Source organism: Rhinolophus ferrumequinum, chromosome 3 (genome assembly GCF_004115265.2).
Source record: "Rhinolophus ferrumequinum isolate MPI-CBG mRhiFer1 chromosome 3, mRhiFer1_v1.p, whole genome shotgun sequence".
NCBI classification, from domain to species: domain Eukaryota; kingdom Metazoa; phylum Chordata; class Mammalia; order Chiroptera; family Rhinolophidae; genus Rhinolophus; species Rhinolophus ferrumequinum.
This window is the reverse complement of record NC_046286.1, coordinates 77,265,846-77,292,419: the sequence shown is the minus strand read 5'-3', so window position 1 is coordinate 77,292,419 and position 26,574 is coordinate 77,265,846. Positions and strand designations below refer to the sequence as shown.

At 36.2% G+C, this 26,574-nt stretch overlaps 1 protein-coding gene across 2 annotated transcripts in view; it reads right to left on the bottom strand.

Moving 5' to 3' along the window:
• The window catches only part of LAMA2 (laminin subunit alpha 2), a 527,500-nt gene that overhangs the window by 110,065 nt on the left and 390,861 nt on the right, over positions 1-26,574 (bottom strand). For both annotated transcript variants that reach the window (XM_033102537.1, XM_033102538.1), the window contains exons 32-35: positions 23,291-23,484; positions 16,790-16,932; positions 13,401-13,499; positions 1,291-1,402 (exon numbers count right to left, since the gene is read on the bottom strand). In XM_033102537.1, coding sequence (XP_032958428.1) covers positions 1,291-1,402; positions 13,401-13,499; positions 16,790-16,932; positions 23,291-23,484 — 548 coding nt within the window. The remainder of the gene's footprint in view (positions 1-1,290; positions 1,403-13,400; positions 13,500-16,789; positions 16,933-23,290; positions 23,485-26,574) is intronic.

Genomic DNA, 26,574 nt, shown 5'->3' with positions numbered 1-26,574 from the left:
GAAGTAAGCAGTGCTGATACCAGAGTCTACTGAAAGATACCAATGTTTGATGGAAATGATCAAAATGAGTTCCCAGGATAGGCTGCTGGGTGTGGAGTATTTGAGATTGAGGTGGAAGGAAAAGGAAAGTTCCTAAAGTATTGAGATTTCAGGGATCCAGTCAGAGTGAAACTGCTCTACTTGCAAGGGGGTTTGTTTGATTGCTGGGAGGGAGGTGGACACGTCAAGTTGCATCAAAGGAAAAGAAAACCAGGAAAAGCTCAGCTTCATCAGGAAGAAGATAAACCACATGAGTTAACTGAGATTTTTCTGGTACTAGTAATTTCTGTTTCAGATCCTGACATGTTTTGCCTCAGATTATGCCTCAGATTAAAACTCTGTTACTTCTTGCAGTGGGGAATCTTCGGGAGTTTCACTCTCTTGTTGGCCAGTGATTCCTAAGCTACCTGTCAGGATTTGCCGTGAAGGTTTATCTCATGTCATAACTTATTTGGCTTTATTACAAAGCAAAATATCTAAAATGCATAACATTGTAGAGCAATAAAAATGTTTTACTTTTTTAAAGCAACAACAGCAACAACAACAACAACTCTGTTATTTTCTAATCATGAATGCCTGTTTATTATACATTAATAGATATTTAAGAGCTAGTGGGTTTGTTTGTTTGTATTATCTATTTTCTTCACGAGTTTCTTAATCTGGGCTTTTGCTCAAAGATGGCTTCCACTTTGATTCTCAGTCAGGTTGGCAGATGCCCAGAAGTAACTCCTAGAGAATTGTGGACTGAATGCACTACAGCTTCTGGTAAGGTAGTGCATCCAAATCCCAAGCAACAGATGTTCATTAAAAACCAGTACCATGTGTTTTGAAAGTCATTTTGAGAAATTAAAGTGCTGCTTTAATCTACTGTGTAGGATGATAAAAATTAGCTTTAAAAAAATTAAATATCTTTTAACTAGCTTTGAATACAAATAATAACAAAGCATAAGTTTCCCATTAGTTATTTAATCAGAATAGACATTCCTTAAACATGGGAGCATTCCTGAAGGAATACGTTCAATTTACTGCTATTCTGCACTCATAATTACTAATTTACTGACTGTTGTCACTAATTTAACACTGTAGGTGTAGCAGATAATGCCCTTGAATATCTGGACTAAAATACTTTTTAAACCCAACCCTCAAATTGAGAAATGTTACCTCTTACTAGAGAAATTTCCGTCATGTGTAATCCCTTTTTCTATGTTTCCATTAGGAGAAATAATGATTAAATTGTGACGTTTGTAATACCTTCTGCATCCTGGGCAAGTTCCTTAATGAATTCTCCCAAGGAGTTTGCTCTTGTGTTGGTCCTCTCCGCATCCTGTCCAGTTTGCTCGCCATCTGCTGTCACTTTGGTAGCCTAATGATCCAAATTCAGGAAAACCATAATTAATAGAGATGGTTGAAGGTACTTTCAGATAAGCTTCCACTGGCTACATTTTCTTTCAACTATTACTTTGAGCCAAAGGCAATCGATGAATTATTGATCAGATGTACTGGAAATGACGCCCTGTGCTCAAGTATATAATTAAACTTTATGACTTCTACCATTAAATGGAAATCAGAAAGCTGTATTTGGTCTTTTTAAAAACCTCGTAGCATGCAAAGGCACAGAAAAAGTGATAAAGCACAATTATTGTTGAAATATCTTTAAGGTACTCTTGGCAAAAATCTTTAATGGATTGTTCAGCCTCTGCATGTTGTAGTTTTGTCCATATTTTATTTACTGAATAAGTGGGGAGTGTAGCAATGATGGAGGCACAGGAAGTCTGTCTCAATAAGCTTGATCCTATAGATTTGGTTTAGATCAATGTTAATTAAAGAAACAAAGAAGGGAAATGCTTAACTACTAAGTAGTAAATGCTTGTTTTATAACATTCTAAAGATGCCAGTAAAACATTAAAGAAGAATAAATGATAACATTTCCCATATATCATCACCAGAAAAGATGGCTGTTAATCCCAGAACTGTACATCATTATCAACAAAATAAAACAGAACTACAAAACAGCTTCATTTCCCAAAGAGTATCCTCATACATTTTCATCTTTATTCATATTGAAGATACCATTTGGGCACAATGGAACCCATTTAATGTTTTCATAGTTAAGATATACAATATGTAGTCAAATAAAAATGGCGTGTGGAACATTAAAATTTTCGTAAAAGATACAAGATTTAGAGAAACTTGAAATAGGTTTACATTTCATTTTTTTATGTGTATGCATATGCTAAAAAAATGACTTCTTTTTAAATAAACAGATAGGAATAATCTAACTACAGATAATGAATCAAAGAATCACAAAGTGCCTCAAAATAATTTGATAAGATCCAGATTGGCAGAGTATTAATACTCCACAATCTTGTACCAGAGGGCTTACATTCTAGATATGCTCAAAAATATCTACTTTTTCTTATATATTGAAGAAGATTTTAAGTAGAACTTAAAATAGAACAAAATGTCTGGCCAGTACAGAACACGGTAGGAAATACTACAGGAATTGTTCTGCATTTTGTGATTTCCCAATGGCAATTAAGACGTTTCATTCATGAAAGTTTTCAAAGTTTTGCATAAAAGATAGACTATAAAATCCAACTATTTTCATCTAATTTCTCAACCTGTGAGTGTTACTATCACAAATAAAAGGATGAAAGGATTAAGAATTCATTTGGAAGCTTTAAAAATTCCTCTTTACAGTTTGCAGTAGATATACACAATGGTTTGGAGGGTGTTAATCTATGTATTAGAAGCTCTGGATAACACTTCTAAAACATTAATAATAACATTGTATTCACTTTTAGATTCAAGGCTCAGATAGGTCAATTAAGTTTTTACACATTCACATCACACATACATACACACGTATAATTTTTTGTCTGCTGCTTTTGAATTACTAAGGTCAACTGTTTAAGATGTTGGCTGTCTAAACTGCTTTATATGTTTGTCTAGTCTGGACTTGACTGCACTCTATGATATCACTCCTATTTTCACATATCACAGACATTGTAATAAGAGACTTGATCTACATTATGGTCATCTTTCAACATATTATCTTAAAAATTAACATATCACCAACACTAGTATCTCTTCCTATAGAGAAAATGTACCTTATAATTTGAACTTAATATTTTTGCTTTACCAATACATTCATTACCAGAAGATTATAATTTACATAAGTATTCACATTATCAAGCTTATCAATTATTGTTAATAGTTCAAAGCATCATTTTTTAAAAAAAAATAAATGTATATCGATACACTGTCCCTTTTAAATTTTGGATGGAGAAGGTAGTATTCGTTGCCTTGACTTCTGCTTACATAATTAATATATACAATAACATGTAAGAGTCATCATTAACAAACTTAGTACCGATTACAGGAGTCCTCCAATATTAACATGTCAAGCACTCTACATGACGCATGATAAGAAACATGTTAAAAATGTTATGACTAAGACCCTATGCAGTCAACCTCCTTGGCTTCCTTTGTATATGAAAAGTATCAAACTCTTCCCTTCCTTTGGTCCTTGCTTGGAATGGGCTTCTTTATACTTTCAGTGATTGGATCCTGGTCAACCATTAGCTTTCAGTTTAATAAGTATTTCTTCCTGGTGTAGCCATTTCCAGCACACTTACCTAGATTTTTGCACTTCCTGCAATGAAACATTTCCTATATAAGCACCATGCATTTTAGAATTCCTTATTTATGCGTATGTGTTGGCTTATCTATTTATTGGCTACCTCCCTGACTATATGTAACGTAAGCTCTAAGAGGGCAAGAACTTGGTCTGTTTTGCTCGTCACTTTATATCCAGCTCTTAGTATGATGCCTACCTTACAGCAAATGTTGAGTGAATATTGTTAAATATATGATTTAAAAAAAATTTCCTAACTAATCTTGTCAACCTTATTACCATTCTTATTGTCTACTGTCCTATGAACATTTCCAGAAAAAGCTTTTATTTATACTATTGCTCTGTAACTCCTCTCTAATTATCCAAAAATAAATCAAGCCTTGGAGATTCAGCTCTAACATCACCTCCTCTGTGAGGTCATCCCTGATTATTTTTGGCACATCCCTCCTTTCTTAGATTTTCAAAACAACCATCATTACCACCTTTCGTGACTATTTTGAGTAATTACTTTGTTATGTGTTTCGTCATGTCTATCTAATCTCAATCCTTGGGGATAGCACTGTGTGTTATTATCTTTTTATTCCTCAGAATGTCAGACATAATGCCTGGCAAACTGTAGAGGGTCAAAGATGTTGGGTGCTTGGTTGATATAACGATAATCAAACCAACTACCCTTTGAAGTTATAAAGCCTTTTGGAGGGAAAAGAATCTCTCTCCATATGCCTTCCCAATTCCATTCAAACTGGCCATATGCCTGGTGCTATGCTTGCCAGCAACTGTGGATGGCTTGGGCAGTTTTCTGGGCAGTTTTCAGAGGCTCAAAGGAAGCTGCTGCTCAAGAGCTGTGGCTGAGTGTTTAGGAGGAGAGCCAGGCCTGAGCACCTCCAGTCCCTACCACATTGCATTCTAGTCACTGGCCTCATAATAATTCAAAACTAGCCTGTGATTGCACACCACGTACCATGCTGGTGTGGGTGGGGCTAGGGGGCGGGGGTGGGCAGAACTGTTCAAGGTCACACAGTGCTTACTGAGGAAGAAGATGGCCTTCCCTGTGAACAGACTAGAAGAGCTGCCTCTCTGATGTACTCTAGGAGAGGGAGGGATATGAGGTTCCTGGCACCAAAAGACATTGACTTATGGTATTAACACTTGAAAAGATGAGTTACACAGCCAGGCTCAGCTGTACTCCAGATTGATATGTATGTTCAGAAGGGCTTACAATATCCTCTTGTGTCTCATTTACTCTTCCTGCCTTTAGAGATATACAGAGGGCATGAACCCTGGTTTTACACTGGTGAAAATTAAGATATATGTATATAGAGAGAGGTTAAATGACTTATCTAAACTCACACATATAGGGAATTCAGGACAAAACATAAATTTTCTGTCTCACAGCTTTATATTCTGTCTGTATCAAACACTAACTTCAGTGTGGCTAACATCCAACACGATTAGGAAAATACACGAAAAATTGAACATTCTGGGTGTTAGGAGGGACACTGCTCCAGCTTATGCATTACAGATGTTAAGTGCATAAGCTTTAGGTTTAAGTAAATTAAGATATTTAAAAATCCATATCAGAACAGCATATAGATATCTATTTTAAATATCGTGTCTCATTACACAGTAATTAAGTTGAAGAGTCACCGTTGTCAAAACCACCCAGGAGAGACTCCATAAAGGAAGCCTGTGACAAACGCACTTTCACCTAGGGGAGCGGTGATAGGTAGGGGATCATTGTGAAAGCAAAATTCACAAAAATCAGTGTCACCCAGGGCAGGTTATTTATTGACCATGTTACAGATTAATGTTAAATACCACCTACATGATGGGAGCTGTCTGTCTGGTTCAGTTTGGCTCTTCCTGTGTTTATTAAATTACCATTCCCACCCCTTAGTCATCTTTCCTCATATGCACTATTCCCTTGTCCTTTGAGTATTTGACAAATGTCTTCTCATTTATCCTAATATGTGGTACAATCTTCCTTTCATTCTTTATCTTTGATTTTCTTATTGTCACATCTTCTTAGCTCTGTTCTACAATCTCTCCAGTGTTCCTTTGTAAATGATGCCTTATGCAGTACCTTGTCTGTATCTGTCTTACCTTTGATTACCTTTTTTCTTTACATCCAAGTACGTTCACACAAGTAGGTAATTTTTCCCTTTTATGTTTCTTCTTCTTTTCTTTTTCTAGAGTATTTATATCTAGGTAGCATGCATTACCATTAGGCACACCTTAATTTACTTCTGAACAATGTAGCTGTTACTTCCTGTTTTAGCTTGAGCAGTTCGTATTGTGCCAGTTGAAATCTGCACATAATTTTCTTGGTTGTATATTACTAGTGTCTTTCATTTTCTGCCTTCTTTATGTTAAAACTAGAATCTAATGGAGCAAATCTAACTACTGAATAGACAATATTGCTTAGATGTCATTCACCTTTGCATTTGCAGACTTATGTGGTTTCCTACTAAACATAAATTTCAGCTCTAATCATTTATATGATATTCTCCAGGGTCATCTTCAAACACTACCTGTTCTGTATATTTAAGTGTAAGTACACCTCAGGCGTGCTACTAGGACAGACACCCAAGGAGATAGGCAGCAACCAACTGGCCCTGTGGAATGATAAGTCAGTTCCATGTGGAATTTTACCCTAATATTTCAGGTGTCAATTTTAAAAATTCCAAACCAAACAAGTATGATTTGTCATACATTCTTCCTCTCTCTGTTAAAATATAATAGCAGAAATAAAAAAATATTGTTGGCAACTTATATTATACCTATTAAAGCTATAAACAAGGCATTTGTAAGCACACAGTATTACTGACAGTTAAATCATTTAAAAACTAATTTTATCATTTTGGAAATGCTTAATCTTCACTTCAATTTGATTTTTCATATGCAGCAAAAGACAATGTAAATAAAGCTAAATTTTGATATTTTATACAGTTGAGTCTAATTCATAACATCCTCTGCTTGTAAAATATAAACATTTAAAAGGAATTTATTAAAGAAAGCAAAATATCCAACTCAATAGAATTATAAATATATACCTGATTTTAGAGAAATTAAAAATCAATGCTTATTTTGAGTTTCTTTACCTTTTATCTGGTTGTTCAAATGCTATTATTTTTTTCACAACTAGTTAATTAATTAAACAAATATTGACTGAACACCTACTATGTGCATGATATTGGTGATATTGTGATGAGAGAATAAAAAAGACAAGCTTCCTGCCCTTTTGGAGCTTATGGTCTGGTGGGGCAGAGAGGTATTTGTCAAATGATCATGAAAATAAATTTATAATTACAAACTCAAGAAAGAATACGTAGTATGAGACAATTATAGACGGAATCTCGTCATACCTAGAATGTCACAGGAGGCTCTCATAAGGCACACTTCCATGAGCTAAGGTTTGACAGGTAAAATGGGGTTAATAAGAGGAAAACAAAACGTAGGAACATGTGATTTACTTCAAGGATAAAGAAAACATGTGTGAAAAGACTCTGTGGTGGGATGATATAACCGATGGATAGTATGGCTGGAGAGCAGATGGCTCAGGACACTAGTGGGGGGCGACGTGGATCAGGGGAGGATTTGGGCCTTTATCCTAAGAGCAATGAAAAGTTAGAGGGAAGAGTTTAAGCACAAGAGTGACATATTCAAATTTGGAATAGCAAAAGTGCATTCTGGCTACACGGTAGAGGCTACACTGGGAAGAACACAAGTCTAAAAGCAGAGGGACTAACTGGAAAGCTAAGGTGGTAATCACAAACTAAAGATTGTAAAGATTGGACAAGAGTGGGGTAGTGGAGGTGAGCTCCACACACACAAGTGGAACCCACTGCATTTGGTAACAGTTTGGCTAAGTGGGAGGGTGATAAGAAAGAATGACACATCAAAGAGGATTTCTAGGATTCCGGCGAATATGTTCAATGAATCAGGGTTCGGGTGACGAGACAATGAGTTGGGGGAGACATGAAGCTGGGGAGTTAAGCAAGAATCAGATGACAATGGGAAAGCATCACATGTCATCCTGAACAAATGGAGAGCCTTTGAAGAATGTGAAGGAAGGTGACATGATCCGATGTGTAATTTAGAAAGTTTACTCTGCCATATGGCTAACAACTGGTTGAAGTTGAATAAGGCTCGGAGAGAGAGAGATCATAGAAGAGGGTGATTCATTCATTTCCCTCTTGGGAGACTGGGTAGGTTTTGGAGGACAAATCGTTAAGGTGCTGCAGGAGAAAAGTAGGAGTTTTAAGAGGAAGTTGGTGAGTTCAACTTGAGATATCCAGTCTGTAGTTAGGGACATAGGACTGAAGCAGGAGAATGAGGTTTGTCTTAAAAAGACAGATTTTTGAATCATCAGCATATACATGGCAATTGAAGCCCAAAGATAGAGCTTTAAGACTGAGGACCGGACCCCAAGAAAACAAACTTTTGAGGAATGGGCAGAGGAAAAGGCTGAGAATTAAAGGTCAGAGGATCAAGAGAAAAACAGAGAGGAAAGTATGTCAAGAAGGAAGGATGTGTCAAAAGTGGCAATTGCTACAGGGAGTTCAAGTAAAATAAAGTTTTCATTGGATTTAGTGACAAACTTGTCACTTGGTCATCTTGTAGAAATAGTTTTAGCAGCAGGCTGGGAGTGGAAATCTATACTGGGGTGGAGTAAAAAGTGAACGCAGACCTGTCTCCAAGTCTTTCAAAAAAATTGGCTGTGAAACAAAAGAGGGTGCTGAGGGCAGTAGCTATAGAGGTATACAGAGTTTTTATCAAAAAGCTTTACAATATTCCATACACATTGGTAGACAGCTTGAATATGCTAAATATGATTCCCATATTCAAGGCACTTATATTCCAATAGGGAAATAAAATGACAATAAATGTAAATACATTGGAAGAGATACTGATTATGTAATATTTTGCTTATGTAATAATTACATATTAACTAAGCTACGCAAAATACATTGTTAAATGTTAGCTTTGGGATGGATATCATTCTCTTTACCAGGGACTATTAGAGAACTAGATTGTTCCATGAAAAAATTATATATATATAAATATATATTTATATATATATAAATATATATTTATATATATATATATATCTATATATATATATATATCTATATATATATAAATATATATATATATTTATATCCAAAACAAGTATACACATTTTAAGAAAGGAAAAAAAACTATATTAAAATTGCAATACAATGAATGACTACCATTCATTTGATTAATGCCATCTTTTGAGTGAACGTCTTACTACACATTGTTACTATAATTCAATTCAATTTTGAAAAGTACTACATAGATAACATCTCTTAAAATGTGTACATTTTTTTGGCACCCCCTGGTATATAGATGCACTTGGAGGAGAGAGGGCAGCTCCCACACCAGATGCAGGATGAGACTCGCCAAATGCCTTAACAAATCTAAAGAATGTATTACCGTGTTTCCCTGAAAATAAGACTGGGTCTTATATTAATTTTTGCTCCAAAAGATGCATTAGGGAGTATTTTCAGGGGATATCTCATTTTTTCATATACAAGAATCTACATTTATTCAAATACAGTCATGTCATCTTCTTCTGGAATATTGTCATAACATACTAAATGTGTCTGTCTGGTTGACGATCTTAACTGGGGCTTATTTTTGGGGTAGGTCTTATTTTTTGGGGAAACACGGTAGTTATAAAGCAAAAAGCAACTTGTCAGCCAACAAAGCAGAGAAAGGGAGCATCAAAAAGGTTGGCTATACAATGAGTTTGGCACTTTCCAGAGGAAAGGGAGCTGGAGCCATCAGATAACTAGAGGCTCACAGTAGTTCTCAACCTTGGCTGACATCAGCATCATCTGGAGAGCTATTGAAAATCCCAGGGCTCATACTGTACCTGAGACTAATTATGTCACAAACTTTGGGGGGTAAGACCTGGCATGAGGTAATTCTAATGTGCAGGCCTAGTTAAAGGCATTGCCTCCTAAGGTAGCCATGGATAATAGGAAGTCATAGCTACTGAACTTCTCTTACTCTGGTCCAATTGCTGGATCATTTATGGTTGGGAGAGAAATGTATTGGTGGTCTTAGGCTGATGTTATTGGCTATTTCAGTCTTTTACCCCTCTAGTTATGATTCCATGTGTATTAATTCACTTTTTGATGATCATACAGATCGTCCACAGGGAAAGAAAGAATTGATCATGTTGACTGAGTATTTAAGATCTCCACAATGGTAATGTTTCTAATTATAAATGTGGTAGGGTCAAGGTTAATTAAGAAGTGAAGATTTCCATTTCCTCCCCGCCCTCCTTTCATCAAGGAGATCTCTACTTTCAGCAGTCTTATTTCTAGGTTTTTTGTGTTATAAAATCTGAAGGCTGGGCATATAAAAATGGTATTGGAGAGTGGGAAGCAGGGGGAGGGGGAGTAATTTTACAGTGGAGAAATCTGGCAAACACTACCTCAGTCAGGTGGTAAGATCAACATCAATACCGTGTTTTCCCGAAAATAAGACCTAACTGGAAAATAAACCCTAGCATGATTTTTCCAGGATGACATCTCCTGAACATAAGCCCTAATGCAATCTTTTGGAGCAAAAATTAATATAAGACCCAGTCTTACTTTCAGGGAAACATGGTAGTAATACTGTATATTGAGTTCATGGGTCCTTAACATGATATGATAAAAATTATAATTTATCTCTGTGCTTTTTTCTACAAAAATCCATAACTCTATTCCAGACATGAGAGAGACCTCAACTGAGGGACATCCTACAAAATAAATTAACTTTTCAAAACTGTCATAATCATGAAATACAAGGACAGTCTGAGAAAGAGTCACAATATAGAGGACACAGCCTAAGAAGACATGATTGCTAAATGTCATGTAGAATCCTGTATGGGATACTGGGATAATAAAAGGACATTAAGTAAACACTGAAGAAATCTGAGTATAGGTGTTAGTTAATAACAATGACTCAGTATTAGTTCATTAATTGTGTCAAACATGCCATACAAAGATATTAACAGTAGGGGAAAGTAGGTATGGAGTATACAGGAAATCTCTGTACAATCTTTGCAACTTTTTTGTAAATCTAAAACTATCCCAAAGGGGAAAAAAATTTAAAAAGTAGTTTGGGATTAACTCAAATTGGACCACCGAGTATAATATAAAAGGCAAAACTATAAAGTGCCAAGATAACATAGGAGAAAATCTAGATGACTTTGAGTATTTCACTGATTTTTTAGATACAACACCAAAGGCATGATCCATGAAAGAAATAATTGATAAGCTGGACTTTATTAAAATTAATAACTTCTGTATTGTGAAAGATACTTTTAAGAGTATGAGAAAGCAAGCCAAAGACTGGGGGAAAATATTTGTAAAAGACATACCTGATAAAGGACATACCCAAAACATAAAAAGGACTCTTCAAACTCAATAATGAGAAAATAAACAACCCATTTAAAAAAAATGAGAAAAAAACTTGATGCATTTGGGCTGCTCTAATAAAAGTACCGTATACTAGGGGGCTTATAAACAACAAAAATGCATTTCTCACAGTTCTAGAGACTGGGAAGCACAAGATCAAGTCTCAAGAAGACTCAGTGTCTGGTGGGGACCCACATCCTGCCTTATAGGCCGTTTATTTACACTGTGTCCTCACATGACAAGGAAGGAGCAAAGGATCTCTCTGGAGTCCCTTTTATAAGGGTACTAATTCCATTCACAATGGTTCCACCTTCATGACCTAATCACCTCCTAAAGGTGAATCGCCTCCTAATATCATCATCACCTTGGGGGTTAGGATTTCAACATAGGCATTTTGGAGGGGACACCACCATTCAGTCTATAGCAAGACCTGAACAGACATCAAAGAAGATACACACACATACACATTCATATGCTTGTGTAGGGGCAGGGGGTATATGGAAACTCTTGGTATTTTACAATCAACTTTGCTTTGAATCTTTAACTTCTCTAAAATATAAAGTATATTTTAAAAAATTTAGTACGGGAGAGTCTGCTGGAAAGATGCAAGGATGACGTCTAAGATATAATAAAGAACTGATTCTCCTACTAAAATATTTGTTGTGTCTCTAGACTCAGCTCATTAGGCTATAATCAGCTCAGTGAGGGCAATGAATGTGTCAGTTTTGCTTATACCTCTATTCCCAGCATGTGACATTCTTTCTCAGTGCCTAGAGCATTATAGACGCTCAATAACTATTAATTGAATTAATGAATGAAATGCCACCTGTTCCATGGGATTTTCCGTAATTACCTTTAACAAGATCAAGCTATTCCATATGTAGGTATTTCTCAGGTACGTTTTATTATTTTATTTCAGGTTGTATTATATATTTACTTGCAGTTGTCCTCCATGCCTAAATGCTTATGTACGCAACACACACACAGACACACACACACACACTCACACAGACAAGATTGCAATCTCCTTGACGACAGGGACTGAGACTCGTTTGTATCTTTCATCTTCTACCACTTAACTTGGATTTTGTATGTGGTAAACATTATACGTATTTGTTAAATTGAGTTTTCTCTGCTATGCATTTAAAATTTCTTATGCAGTTGTATTCACTGAACAAATATAAATTATTAAATATTGAATTAATATGAGATAAATGTACTCATTACTCTAATTAATGTCTAACTATATTTGGCAAGAAACTATTTTGTATCTGTACATTTCACATTGCTGGTATGAGATTATGAGAAAAGCGTTTAGTACGCTATTTGCAACATCAGGGCCACTGTTTAGCATTATGTGTTCAGAAGCCCATTTGATTTCCCTATGAAAATTTTCCTAAACCAGCAGAAGGTGAGGTAGAAACAGTACCAGGACAGTGGGCTTGCTTGGGTCCCTAGGTTTAGTGAATTGTATGGACATTAATAATTCACTTCATTATCATGGTCTGAGGTATCTCTCCTAAAAAAAAAAAAAAGGAAAAAATGGACTACATAATCTGTAAGAACCTTCTCGCTCCAATATTCTTTGTCATTTAAAGCTCTTAGTAGTTAATCAAACTGGATCCCTGAATTACAGGCCAGTTTTCCGGTTCATGCATTTTTCTGCCACAAGATGGCGGACTTTATGTTGTTTTCTTCATTCTCTACCAGCAAAAAGAACCTTAACCCTCTTGCAGCTTTGAAAATTTAAAACTCCCAATTCCTCAAAAAGTCTGATAAATGCAACATGGACTTCACATTCTGATTCTAAAAGTGTCTTGAACACTTTGATTTTTCACAATAAAGAAGATTTCCTCTTGTGTGAAAAATACTGATTTAGACTGTATTTCTATACAAATGCAAAAATTCCATGAGTTCAAAGAGACTACCAGTATTTTCATTTGTTGTTCTTTTTTCCTTACACAGTCAAAGACAGAGCTTTTGAAATTCAGAATTGATAAAAAAACTTTACCAAGGAAGCTACTTGTTATAGTTTTCAAAATGTACTGTCATTCTGATATTTTTAGCCACTCTTCTTGACACTTCCCAAGTATTCCAACTTTTTTTATACTACTGGGTTCTCAGATTTTATTTGAGGTAGAAGTAGCAAATCAAAAATACATCTATTTTATGCACCAAAATGGGAATTCGGAAGAACAAGATTTGCATTTCAGAAATTTGAAGTAATTTTCCTTAATTTACATGATCTTTCTGCTGTAAGAAAATTTATGATTTTGCCAACTTACCCTGGTCAGAAGCTCATTCATTTCTGTAACGAGAGTATTCAGATTGCCCTCCGCCAACTGAATGAGCCTCTCTGGGGCCCTCTGAGGTGAGAGCAGGTGCTAAAAAAGATTTCATTCATTTATACATTTTAGTAAATGGTATTGCATGGGTCATGAGCTTGAACATTTAACAGAACACATTTTTCCTTTATATACAAAAAACTTAACCTTCTCACTTTTGAAGAACAGAGAAACAAACCATTTCAATTGGGCATGTATATATACACAAAGCACGGCGTGGAATATGCTGGCAAATAATACAAATTGCAGTAATTTATTGAGAAATTACTATGTGCCTGGCTTTTTTTTTTTTCTTTTTTTCACCTCATTCTCGTGACAGTTCTACGAGGTAAATGTTATTTCATTTTATTTATGAGGAAACTGTGGCTTGAAAAAAGTTAAACACTTACACAAGATCACACAGCCAGTAAGGGGTAGAGTCAAGATGGACGTTGATTCTTTAAGGCTCCCATTTTAATTAACAGAGATAACATTTACAGCTTAAAAAGAGGACGGTGGTCCTTGACAGAATTGGCCAGGTACCAGCTAACTGGCTTGATCTCAGTGTTGGTAGGAGCTGGCCTGGCACTCACAACTAAGCCATTTTCTTCTCCTATTGAACCTAATCAATCTCACAGAACACTACCATTAGACAGGGGCACTCTGTGACAGTGATGAATGAAATAAAATAAGACCACTCCATAATCTTGTCTAAGCACAGACAAAACATGATCTCTGTGCAAAACACAAAGTACCCAAATCCCATTTCCTGGCTGACATGAGTAACCACTTCCTCCTTCCTAATTGTACCTTTAGCTTCTCCTTGTTCTTCCCTCCTTCTAGATAAGATTCATTAGAATACTTGATTATGGAATTACTCCCACTTCCTAATAGCACCCAATCCAGCAAATTCCTATTTCCTTGAACTTGGCCCAAACTACCTGGCATAAACCCAAATACTAATGAGTTTTTCCTAATGCCCTATTATCGAAACACCCAAAATGCCCTGCAGTGTGCAGTGTCCCTTCTTGTTGCAATGAGTTAAAAACCCAATTTTGTTCTATCACATTTGTGTTCCTGGTGTTCTCTGGCTGGAACTCAGGGAGCACTGACACAGTTAAAGGAACTGAACAAAGAAGGTAAATAACTTCCTTAAGGTTTTAAAATGGGATTCAAAGTATCCAGATATTAAATAAATTATGGAAGAAAACAAATACACAATCAAGAAAGATTGGAATTTAAGGCAAATCAAGGTCATTTTGACCATCCATCCATAAGGAAGTAGGTGACTGAATTCCCTGGCTTAGATGATGACCACAGATTGGAACCTCTACCAAAGGAGGAGTACTTCATCTATTACTTAAGTATTATTTAAAAAAAATTATGTCCTACTGAAGTATTTGCTTTTCTAGTTTAATTTTCTTTCTTTGTATTTGCTCCATGTATAAGGAAAATAACTGGTCAGCATCTTCTTTGCTAAACCTCTTCCCATTCCTGAATACTGGGCCTGTAATGTCAACTTTAGATTCCTCTGCCTGGCTTTCGAGGTTGTCCCTTCATATCACCTGTCCTACTCAAGTCTCCAGCCTTATCTTTTGCTAGCAGTCCTGACTTGTAATGTCTGCCAGATAGTCCTTGCTAATTCACCCCTCTGCCTCTGCTGTGGCTCTCTTAGATTCGATGGCACGAATATATACAGGCCAGGGGTCAGGGAGACCTCGCCACTGGAGTACAGAGTTCTTTTCTCTCTCTGCGCTTTGCCAAGGTGGTTTCATTCTTACAGGCCCTAAAGTAATACCACCTCTATTCAAATCCCAGCTCTACGCCTAGAGGCCATGTGACTTTGTGTCTCAAAGGTAACTTCTTTGTGCCTCAGTTTCCCTATCTGAAAAAAATGTAGATGATACAGTACTCTTTTCCTACTTTTTGGAGTTTTTTGTTTTTTTTTTCTTCAAGATTTATATCTGATAATTCATCTAAGACTGGTCAATTGCCTAGCACAGAGATATTTGTCAATAAATGTTACTTGTTCTTGCTGTCATCATTATTGGTTTCTTCTGTTAAATAGGGATAATAATTCTTATTTTAAAGGCTATGGCCCGGATGAAAGAATATATTCCCTATATTCTTACAATGCCCACTCCTCACCAATATTTCTCTGTCTATTAAAATTATGTCTATTCTTCAAGTTCCAACACAAATTATATTCTCATTAATAATGCATTCCCTGGTTACTCTGAATCTTGCCTATTTCTCCATCTTTGTAGTCTATTTTGTGTCAAATTTTTACAAAATAGGGTAATTATGTTCTTTTGCTAGATGTTTAATTATATTGTTTAATTACCTTTTTTAACCGTAGACTCTAAGCTTCTTGGGGGGTAATGACTACATTATAGAAATCATGAAACCCCCAGGGAATCAAGTGCAATACTAGGACATTCCAGAATCTCTCAATTAATATTTGATAATTGACTGATAGTGTATATGCGTATGTAGTCATCTGTCATCAAATGAACCTGTTTTCTTAACATTTCTTCCCATTCCATTAAATATTGAAAGCTTTAACAATGTTTTAGAGTAGTGTTTCTCAAATCAGTTCTTAATGAAGTACTTCAAAGGTCTACTTGTTCTCTAGTATAAAAAATTTAATTTTGTGTTTTCATTTTGCCAAGCAACTGAAATGTTAATGTAAGAATTTATGGAACACAGACTGGGCACCTGAGAGATGAAAGGACCACCTGATTTCAGCACCTACATTTGCATGCATGTTTGATCATATGGGAGATCGAGCACATAAATCATTCTAACTTGTCAACTGATGCCAAATCAGTTGGGACCCCTTGCTAGGGGCTCTCTAGTTCAAATCGTGGAAAGGTAGGAGCAGTGAGTTACCACATGCTACGTGCCGATGACAGAACCTGCATGGAAGTAGTCTGTATCATATTCTTGTTGCAAGCAGCAACTTGCTTTAAACGAAAATCATCCATTATTTTATATTAATGTTTTTAATTTGATTTTACTGGTTTTTAGGCTTTTGTAAGGATTAATATGTTTTGATTTTATAGAGCTATAAGTATAAGAACTTCATACCTGATTTTATGTTTGCCTATATTTAAGTAACATAATAAAAGTGATTTAGGCCAAACACTGGGGGGTACATCGGCCTCTTTTCCTTAATAGCAATCTGTGTATTATAGTTCTCAAGTTTGAAAAACACTGATTAAGACAGTCTCTGAATTTCCCTAACAGGTGCTTCCTTTGATTTGGGGCAATGGGAAGAGCATTTACCAATTCTTACAGAATCTTCTGTCATCTTTTCCTTGGCTCTTGCTCTTACTGCTCCAACCTACCTTTAGTTCCTGAGTCCTATTTTCAAGCCCATACAGCATTTTATATGGAGCAGGCAGCGGGCCAGTGAGGTTGACGCTCAGGGCCATCTGCTCCAGACGAGCCAGGTCCCCGAGAAGAAGGCCCGTGCATTCGTCTCCGCAAACTGTGAAAGGGAAACGACAGAGAATATTTACTTTCGCGGAGCACCCCAGGCCGATGTTCAAAGATTTCAGGTATGAAATATTTTATGGCCTATGCATAATTCTGTGAAAGGTGATGCTCCTCATCTCAGATAATTAACGTTTTTCAATGAATGACCGTTGGAAAAAAAATTAAAAGAACAACAAGAGAGAAACCGTTCCTGTTCACCCCGAACCTGAAATATGAATGATATAAACTGAGGAACCAGAGAGAAGGAACAAATGGATTTTGAAGGAAATTAGTGTATTGCAGAAGTAGTAAAGGAGAGGTAAAATGTGAAATATGACATTCTAATGCCCCAGAAATTCCCACATGATCAATCTAGAGGAAATCTGTAACTAGGGAATACAACACGCTCCAGAGTCTAAAAATGCACGCAAGTGTACCATGCTACATTAGATTGCACGGTGGAGCATCTATAGCAATTGGGTCTCCACATGCTTCATGTATTACATATGCAAAAACTGTATGTTTATTTTTGTTTTAGCTTGACATATACTGAGATTTTTTTTTATTCAAAAGAAAGAACTTTTCCTTTTATAACTCTTTTTCTCACAGTGATATTTGTTTACATAGCCATGTTTCCCCAAAAATAAGACCTAACCAGATCATTAGTTCTAATGTGTCTTTTGGAGCAAAAATTAATAGAAGACCTGGTCATATTTTACTATAAGACCAGGTCTTATCTAATATAATTGACATAATATAATATAATATAATATAATATAATATAATATAATATAATATAATACTAGGTCTTATATTAATTTTTGCTCCAAAAGACTCATTAGAGCTGATTGTCCAGCTAGTCTTATTTTCAGGGAAACACGGTACTTTGATGATTAACCTAATCCAGTCTTGTAGATAAATAATTGCTAAGGGCCATAAAAAAAGTTATTTAAGTAGCTAAGGGTGCTGATGTTCTACCCATGCATAGTCTTTTCAATGATTATAAAGAGAGACTATTCAAGCTTGGTGGTGGTGGAGAGGGGCTGGTAGTAGAGTTAATGGAGAGAAAAAAATGGATTATTTCTTCATTATCAAAATAATGTCATAAATAGTGCAATTTTTAAAATTAAAATATATTAATTCTTTTGGTGGATTTAAAAAAAGATACATATTTGTTTAAACTTAGCTCAAAAATTTCTTTCTACTCTTTGCCTCACAGTAATGAGACACAGCTTCTCCATGTAAAGAGCATGGACTGTCATATTCATGGCATTCATGTACACAGTTATATTTTCTACCTCATGTTCTGTACATAGAGGTATCAAAACTACACACATGTTAGAAGAGAGGAAAGTACATAACAGAAAATACGGAGACTGGAGCAGCTTTGGATCATGATCAAAACTGGTAAGAATTCAATTAGTTCTCTAAACAGTACTCCCCTGAGCTGCCTAATGGAGAGAAAACCATTAACTGAAGCTTGTAAACAAAGAGAAGCAGTACAGAGGATGATTTTTCGATAGGACAGCAGTTAAAGGTGAATTACAATATCCCTTCTCAGGGAAGAAACCGCTGCAGCAGGGCTTCTAATAAATCACATCCTTGCAGGTGACACCTGTAACAGTAGAGCATCACCTGCAGGGACTTCACAAGCTGAGTGAACAAAGGAACTGAAGTCTGGAACTAGAGCTGCATCTCTCCCTCTTCTCCCAGCCAGAATGAAAGAGAATTTCCTCTGCATGGAAAGCGAGTGACAAAAAGAGAGCAGTGTGGCATCACCCCCTCAGGTCAATGCCAGCGCTTGAGAAGCTTCAATAGGCCTGTCTACATGAAACAATTACAGGAAACACAACCTGGATCACAATTAGGTGCCAAATTGACTTTGTCTAAACACCAAGCCACAGTCTGATTTTCAAACTTCAGTGGGTATCGGAATCATGGAAGGACATCCTTAAACCACTTAAGACCAGGCCATCAGTGTTTCTGATTCCAGAGCTGATTGAATCCCCTGGTTTCCGATTCTCTGACGGAGAATGTGCTTTTCTAATAAGCTCCCAGATGAATACTGACACTCTTGGTCTGTGCACCACACTTGGAGTAGCAACTGCCCTGGCAGCAGGGGCATCACCTCGGAACTTATTACAAATGCATAATCGTAGGCCCACCCCAGATCTAGTGAATCAGAATCTGCATTTTAGAATGATTCCCATGTGATCCATGAATGTTCATGTTTGAAAAGCACCACTGTAGGTCAGTGGTTCTCAATTTGGGCTGCACGTTAGAATCAAATGGGTTTTATAAAATACAGATATCCAGGTGCTTTCCCTCCTCACCTCCAGAGAATCTGATTTGATGGGTCTGTGGGAAGGCCCAGGCATCTGTATTTTTTAAATGATTCCAGATGACTCTATCATGCTGCCAAGGTTTAGAACCACAGGACCAGATGATGAAATTTAGGGATGCTCGGTCCTAAAGGGAGCAAGGGTTTGGAAGACATCATTTTGCTTGTTGTCTCCTCTGCCTAGAACTCATCTCCCTCCATCTCCCCCGATGTGGCTCCTGGATATTTAGGTCAAGTGCTCAAGAGTTACTTCCTCTGAGGGGAAGTCTGTGACGACTCTGCAATTATTATCCTCACCAATCACTACAGTATTTCTTTTGTCTTGTTACCTCAACACTCATGCATTTGTGGGCTATCTTACTATTTTATTTATACATTGTTACTCCCTCACCAGAGAAGGGACCTTAATCCCCTTTGGTTACAGTGCCTAGGAGACTGTCGTCTGCATAGTAAACAATCAATAAATAGTTGTTCTATCCGTGAAAGAAGAACAAGAAATATTTCAGAGATGATCAGGGAATTAGAAGGAAAGAACTGAGAGAGGGAAAGAAGAAGAAAGAGTGAGAGAGGGGGAGGGATAGAGGCAGAGAGGGGCAGAGGGAGGGAGGGAGAGATTGGCTGAATAGGAAACACCTGAACGTGACAACATGCTATGTGATAGGAAATGGAGAACCAGGCAGATGGATGAGGAACTGGAGACTAGAATGACAACAATGGTTAGAGGGAGGAGATCATTTTGTGATTGAAGAGGCAGAAAGTGATCAATGTCAAGAAGACAGGTGACTGTTACGGTACTTTCATGAGGTAATTCAGTTTTGACCCAGGAAACAGTTATTGGAATGGAGGGATGGAGAGAAAGAAAAAAGATGAAAAATATTATCAAGAAAGAAACAACGCAGATGGGTTACTGAACAGATAAAGGCAATACTCATTTCTGGGGTGCAATAAAAATGGTTACCACTTCTCTGCTGCTCCTCCCATTAGGAGGTAGAGTCTGTTTGCCTCCCTCGAACCTGGGCTAGCTTTATGACACACTCTGAGGGATACTGTGTGACTCTTGAGCCTCAGCTTCAAGGGGTATGCAGCGTCTGCTCCCACTTTCTTGGAACTCTGCTGCCTTGTAAATAATCCCTGTAGAGCCTCTTTGAGGAAGGAAGACACTTGAGGAGAGAAAGGCAGGTCTAACCATTCTATAATAGCTGAGGCCGCATCACGTGAATGAGGCCATCTGGGACCCCACCAGGCATGACAACAAAAGAATTTTCCAGTGGAGCCCAGCCCAAATTGCCAACCTACAGAATCTTGAGGATATATACTGTTGTTTTTTTAAGCTATTGAATTTTGGAGTGGCGGCAATAGATAACTAATATACTTTTCCAAATTTTACAATGATTTTGTGTGTGATTTAGAGTGCAAATTCAGATTGGAAACTCATAAGTTGCTATCCATAAGTTAAAAAACAAGTATTCGTAAGAACTCTTAGTTTTTTTTTTAAGGTTATGACGAAAACAAAGGTTCCTTTCTCACTGAGTCCAAAGTTTATCATTATTTTAAAAGTTCTATTTAACTTCTAGTGTAGATGTAGTTGGAGCAGATGTTCCCAGGATATAAGGAAGGAAATTATTATTATTATTTTTTAATTTCAAGCGCTTGAGAGGTACTTGATAATATGACATCTCACCATGCTTTTTTGGGGGGCAGTGTGTTCTTTAGGAATCTTATGCTAGCCCCTTTTTCTAATTTATTATAATTTACAACCTACCTATTTTCAAGAAGGAATTCAGTTAGCTCACTGATAATGGTATAGTTACTGATGGTTCCAGAAATTTCCAGGGAAAAGTTTTCTCAGTTTTTACTTCATACAAGAATAGATCAGACACTGGAATGCAGAACTAGATCTGATTTTACTGCAATACACTACTACAGAATAAATTGGTAAGCTAGGACGCCAAGAGGCATGATGCATACTAAGTTTTCTCTCATTTATTCTACCCCTCGCCCATCTGTTTTGGTTTCTCATCTTCAGTTGTTGAAATGAAAATGCACTTAATTGCTCTTTCAAGAACTCATGCATTCTACTTTACGTTTGTGTCCAAAGGACTATTATTATCCCATGTCTTATGGTCTCTGTATTTGCTTTTTGAGGAATAAAGTACAAGCACATTTCCATAAGTGAAGGGTAAGTTTTATACATGCTCCAAGTAATATACTAACATCTGTCCAAATGGATCGAAAAGACTTATGAATGTGACAGCTATGGGGATTTTTTTTTCCCAAAGCTTCTGTATAAGTCTAATTTATGCAGATATAAGATAAACACATGGGGAAATATGCCCTTTACATAATGATTTGCTATTTATTCTGACACAAAGTATTTTACTTATACCACAAGCTACTTTTATTTGCCCCCCAAAAGACTGAAATGTCTAGCAACAAACTGTAAAAATGAGATGCAAATTAGAACCACATTTAATTCACTATGATAGAGAAGATTTCAAGGGTGTATAGAGACATGGAATATTCATATTATGCAAACAATTATTTTTTTAGTAAGGGTGCAATAACTGCTCTGTGCATATTAACGCCTATCTTATCATCAGGACCCCCTTGCCCCCCACAAATCCCTCTAAACCATTCTCGAATTCAACAATAGAGATACGCATGAGATTATAAAGTGATATTCTACCTAAAATGCATGGGAGCAAAAGCAAATATTTCAAAGACTATGATTATATTTAACATGACTAAATGTTTCTGAGGCTTTGCCTATAAAAGTGTCAGGATAAGTTTGTGTCTAATATTAACGAATACAGTACTAAATTCAGATCATTATAGCTGGGCACATGTAAGGGGCAAATCATGCAGCTTATATTACAGATCTTTCTGTTAGCAATTAGTACAAAATACTGCACTTCTACCAGAGTCCCCCATGCATAATAACTACTGGCTTACTGTCACAAAAAATTCACACACTGCATCCAAGCCAAAGAAGCTCCAGCTGAAATGAGTGCATTGAGTATTTTTGAAAAGGCCAAACCTATTAACCAATTTTAGCTAAAGATACATAAACTGTCTGCTCTCATCAAATAGAGATAAAATGAGTAAATACACATTTCCAGCAAAAGATAAAATGTGTGTGTTAATATGCATGTTTTAGTTTAACTCTTCTACATTAAGGTCATTGATAGTTCCTTGGGTATGGATTTTATATTTCTCTCTTTTGCCTCTCCCTTTTAAAAAGAAACATTTAGATTAGTGAATATTTAGGGCTTATTATTACATATAAATAAATATCTTCAAAAATAAAAATTTGGTTTTAAACTGATTAAGACTTTTTTTCCCCTTTTGCCTGAAGGTATTCTGTAACCTTTTGGTGATGCTGATGAAATTATTCGTGTACCAAATTTATATAACTACTGATACAATGTACTTTTAATATGGCAAAGCAAGAGACAGACAGAAAGAGAGAGAAAGAGAGAGAGAGAAAGCCAAACAACTGCTCTGCTCTTCACTTATTGTACATGTGAATAAAAATACTTGAATTCACTGTCACTGCTTCCAGGTACTGTAGTTCAAGAGAAAGTTATGAAACAATAAGCCCATGGATTTCTGTGGCAGCTAGGAAAAGAAGAGTCAGTTGTAATTCAAGGTTTAAAATGTCTGTCCAGCCAATTACAAATTCAGGAAGTTTATAAAATATTTAATAAACGCAGATCTTTAATCTGGCACAAAGGCAATGCCAACTCTGAGATGGACAAAATAAAAGTAAAATATGCCTTCAGGAGTTTTTGTTGTAGGTCTTCAATGGACTGACTAAAGCACGCTGAGGATTTTCTCAGCTGTTCTTGGCTCAGTGGGATGGAGACAAAAACAGCAGGCAAATAGCAGAAGGGGGATAGACAGTGTCAGAAAGAATGAAAAGTACCACTAGCTACCGTATTAAAAAAAAATAAAAATGTCTCTCTCAATTGGAAATGAGACAGAAATGGAACCAAGGCCCCAGAACTCATAGCTACGTTAGTATACGTACAAACACACTCCATGCCCTCGCGTGCATGCCAGTGCTTGCAGCCATCACACTTCTGTCCCACGGCTCCGGGTCGGCAGGTGCAGACCCCTGTGACAGGGTCACAGGGGACAGGTATTGAGCCATACGGGTCGCACTCACATTCTTGGCAGGAGCCCCCGGGGCTGCTTGGGCTGCCAGTATAGCCAGGAGCACACCTAGATTTAAACGGTGACAAAGCACAGGGGATTAATAATGTCATGTCTCTGTTGCTGTTGTGTGAGTTGTTTTGAATGAAACAAAACGAATACCAAGAATCAATAGATCAGGGGTCAGCAAACTTTTCCTGTAAAGATCCAGATAGTAAATATTTTAGGCTTTGTGGGTCAAGAGGTAATATCAAAATCATGTAGTGAGAAGAAATACAATTTTGAAAATTTTGGGGGTTGACGGAATTAAAAATATAATAATAATGACAATAATTCAGTACAAATGATTTTGTAACGATAATCTACTAAGTAAAACCAATTCACTAATAAGGAGAATGGAATGGTTATTGAGGTACCAAAAGAATTTAACTGGAGTTCAAATTTAGTGTTTCCTATCATCCAATTGATTGTAAATGTTTGCTTGCAAAAACCACTCTTAGCTTGAGTGTCATACAGAATCAGGTAATGGGCCACATTTTGTGGGGCATAGTTTGCCTATAACTGCTCTAGATCATGAACTTTTTTGAAGTGTTTTTTTTTTTTTTAAATTAGAAATGAATAAAATTATATATTGACTCCTGGGGTTTCCTAGACTCATACATTTTAAGGGATCAAAATGACCAAATCATTCAACCAATTAATTTTTCAAATCAGTGAAAAGCAAGCTGAGTGACAATAAACTAGATTTTCTATTTAATTCTACTGGTCGTTCCTTTCTAGCACATCTTTCTCAAGATGGATTTTTCATTGTGTACCCATGGAATTGGCTTAATATTATGCAAATAAAATATATAACAGCAATTTGAGAAATTAGAGGGAAAATCCAACTGAATGAACCCAGAATACAACCCATTCAATGACACTTGCACCCATCTATGCATTCATTCACCCAAGTATATACCACTATTGCTTATGTTACTGGAAGTGGTAACTTGACAAGATGCTAGCAAGACCATATACTGTGGTTTACCCAGGATGGTCCCAGGTTACCTGTTTTCCTGGCTTAATTATTAAAACACTTCCTGTCTCTCATTCGAGTATCCCAGCTTAAACACTAAATCATATATATAGTCAGATTAAACAATAAATTACATATATATAGTCAACTTAAATATAGTCAACAGTCAGAATTTTTGTTCAAAAGGCAAGTATGGGAGGAAGTTGAGAGAGTAGGAAGCTGAAGCTAAAAGTTTTAACACTGGCCAGAAAATACTGGACCATCTTTAGTGACCTGGGATTGTACAAATTTGCATGGCTGGTTGTGAAAATGAATTCATTCTGTCCTGGTTAGAAAACACAAAGCAAGAAGAAAATTATCTGTAACAATAAACTTTTATATGTGTATGGTTTTAATTGTTATTTTATTTTCAATATAATATTACAAATGCTCAATAAAAGTGTCATTTAAATAAATCCACTTAAATTGTTTAACAGGTGAAAAAATTCTATTTTAAGCAGGTTCAGATTGATTAAACGCTCTAAGAGTTTATTACAAGAGCAACTAAGAGAAATCATGGGGAGGGGGTTCTATATTATAGGGACACTCAAGACATTTAAGCAGTTTTAGACCTGAGCTGATGAGTTTGGGCAGGTCATAAGGTGATTTAAATAATTTAAAAAGCTCTCAGAAGTGGAACAAATTTATTTGGAAGGTTACAATAAAAATTTAACCAAGACCTTTGGTTTAATTTAGCTGAATAAAAGCAATTTTTCAGGGAAATAGAACTTGATCATTTATGTTAGAGATGATAAATGTAGAGCTATAACAACATTTGAGAACTGCAAAAACAATTCAAGTGTATGACCCTGCTCATCTATATGCTATATAAACTGTCAATTCTTATTGATTAAACATTAATGGATAGTAAAAAATTTTCTGAAATCACGCTGCCTTAAGACATTAATTGACATTTCAGGGTACCCTGCTAGTCTTTTCTATATACATGCTTTCATAGATAGTATTAACTTCAATTTATAAATGTAGCTATGCTGTCAAACATTTTTCTTCATAAATTACTGCAGATAATTTCCTTGGTGTTCACGGATGCCTTTAGTCATCCTACTGGAGTTTACAAGGGCATGAAATTAATATGAGCCTAAGCATGAATACCAAAGCACACTGCTGGAGATTTTATATATATATGTATATGTGTGTGTGTGTGTGTGTGTGTGTGTGTGTATAAATTTTTTTTAAATGATGTATATATCTCCAAAACAAAGGGAAATAGTTTTGAATTGTGTAATGCTTTGAATTATCTCATTGCTATTTTCTACTGACACGGAAATTGTGAATGCCCTAATACATATACTGGGGGTGAAAATTGTGAATGCCCTGATACACATACAAGTGGACACTTTGATCAACTTTGCTCAAGCAGTAGTCTGCCGTAATCAGAAGTGTCTGGATGCTGATGGTAACCATTTTGAGCACCTCTTATAATTGCAGAAGTCAAATGTGACATGTATTCATCTTTTGTTATCAGTATATATTGAGTATTACAATTTTAATAGTTTTTTCCTTTCTTAAAATGTGTATACATTACTTTGGCACTCTCTGTATACATATATGCAAGTATGAAATATTATGTTTAGAGTTACCACACATATAATTATTTGGAAACATATTTTGTAAACTTATAGAAACTGTATTGGAATTTATAAAACTTGAGTTTACTTATTTAGTCATTTATTTATTTCCATTACTAACACAACTATCTCTGGGTACACCAAAAGAAGATTCCTAAATGGGTCGTGATAAAATTAATTAATATTGGTTTATATTTGCAAAGAGATTAATAATTTAAGGAAGTGACCCAAGAAGAATCCAGTAGAGGAGTGGGTGAATCAGGACATGGAAAAGAAAGGATCCAAACAATGGTATGATTCCAGGTAATTTCCCTGCCTGATTCCATGGAAAACTCTGGAGCATAAACAGCATCTCAAAATTTGTTCAGTTTGGAGGCAAAGGAGCTGGACTTTTGTACTCTCATACCAGTTAGTCATTGGCTATGAGCCACTGGAGGAAGGTGGGTTCAACTCTCAGGCCTTTGTGCCCCTCTGTGGGAGAGGAGGCTTCCATGTAGGTGTTTAGGCAGGACA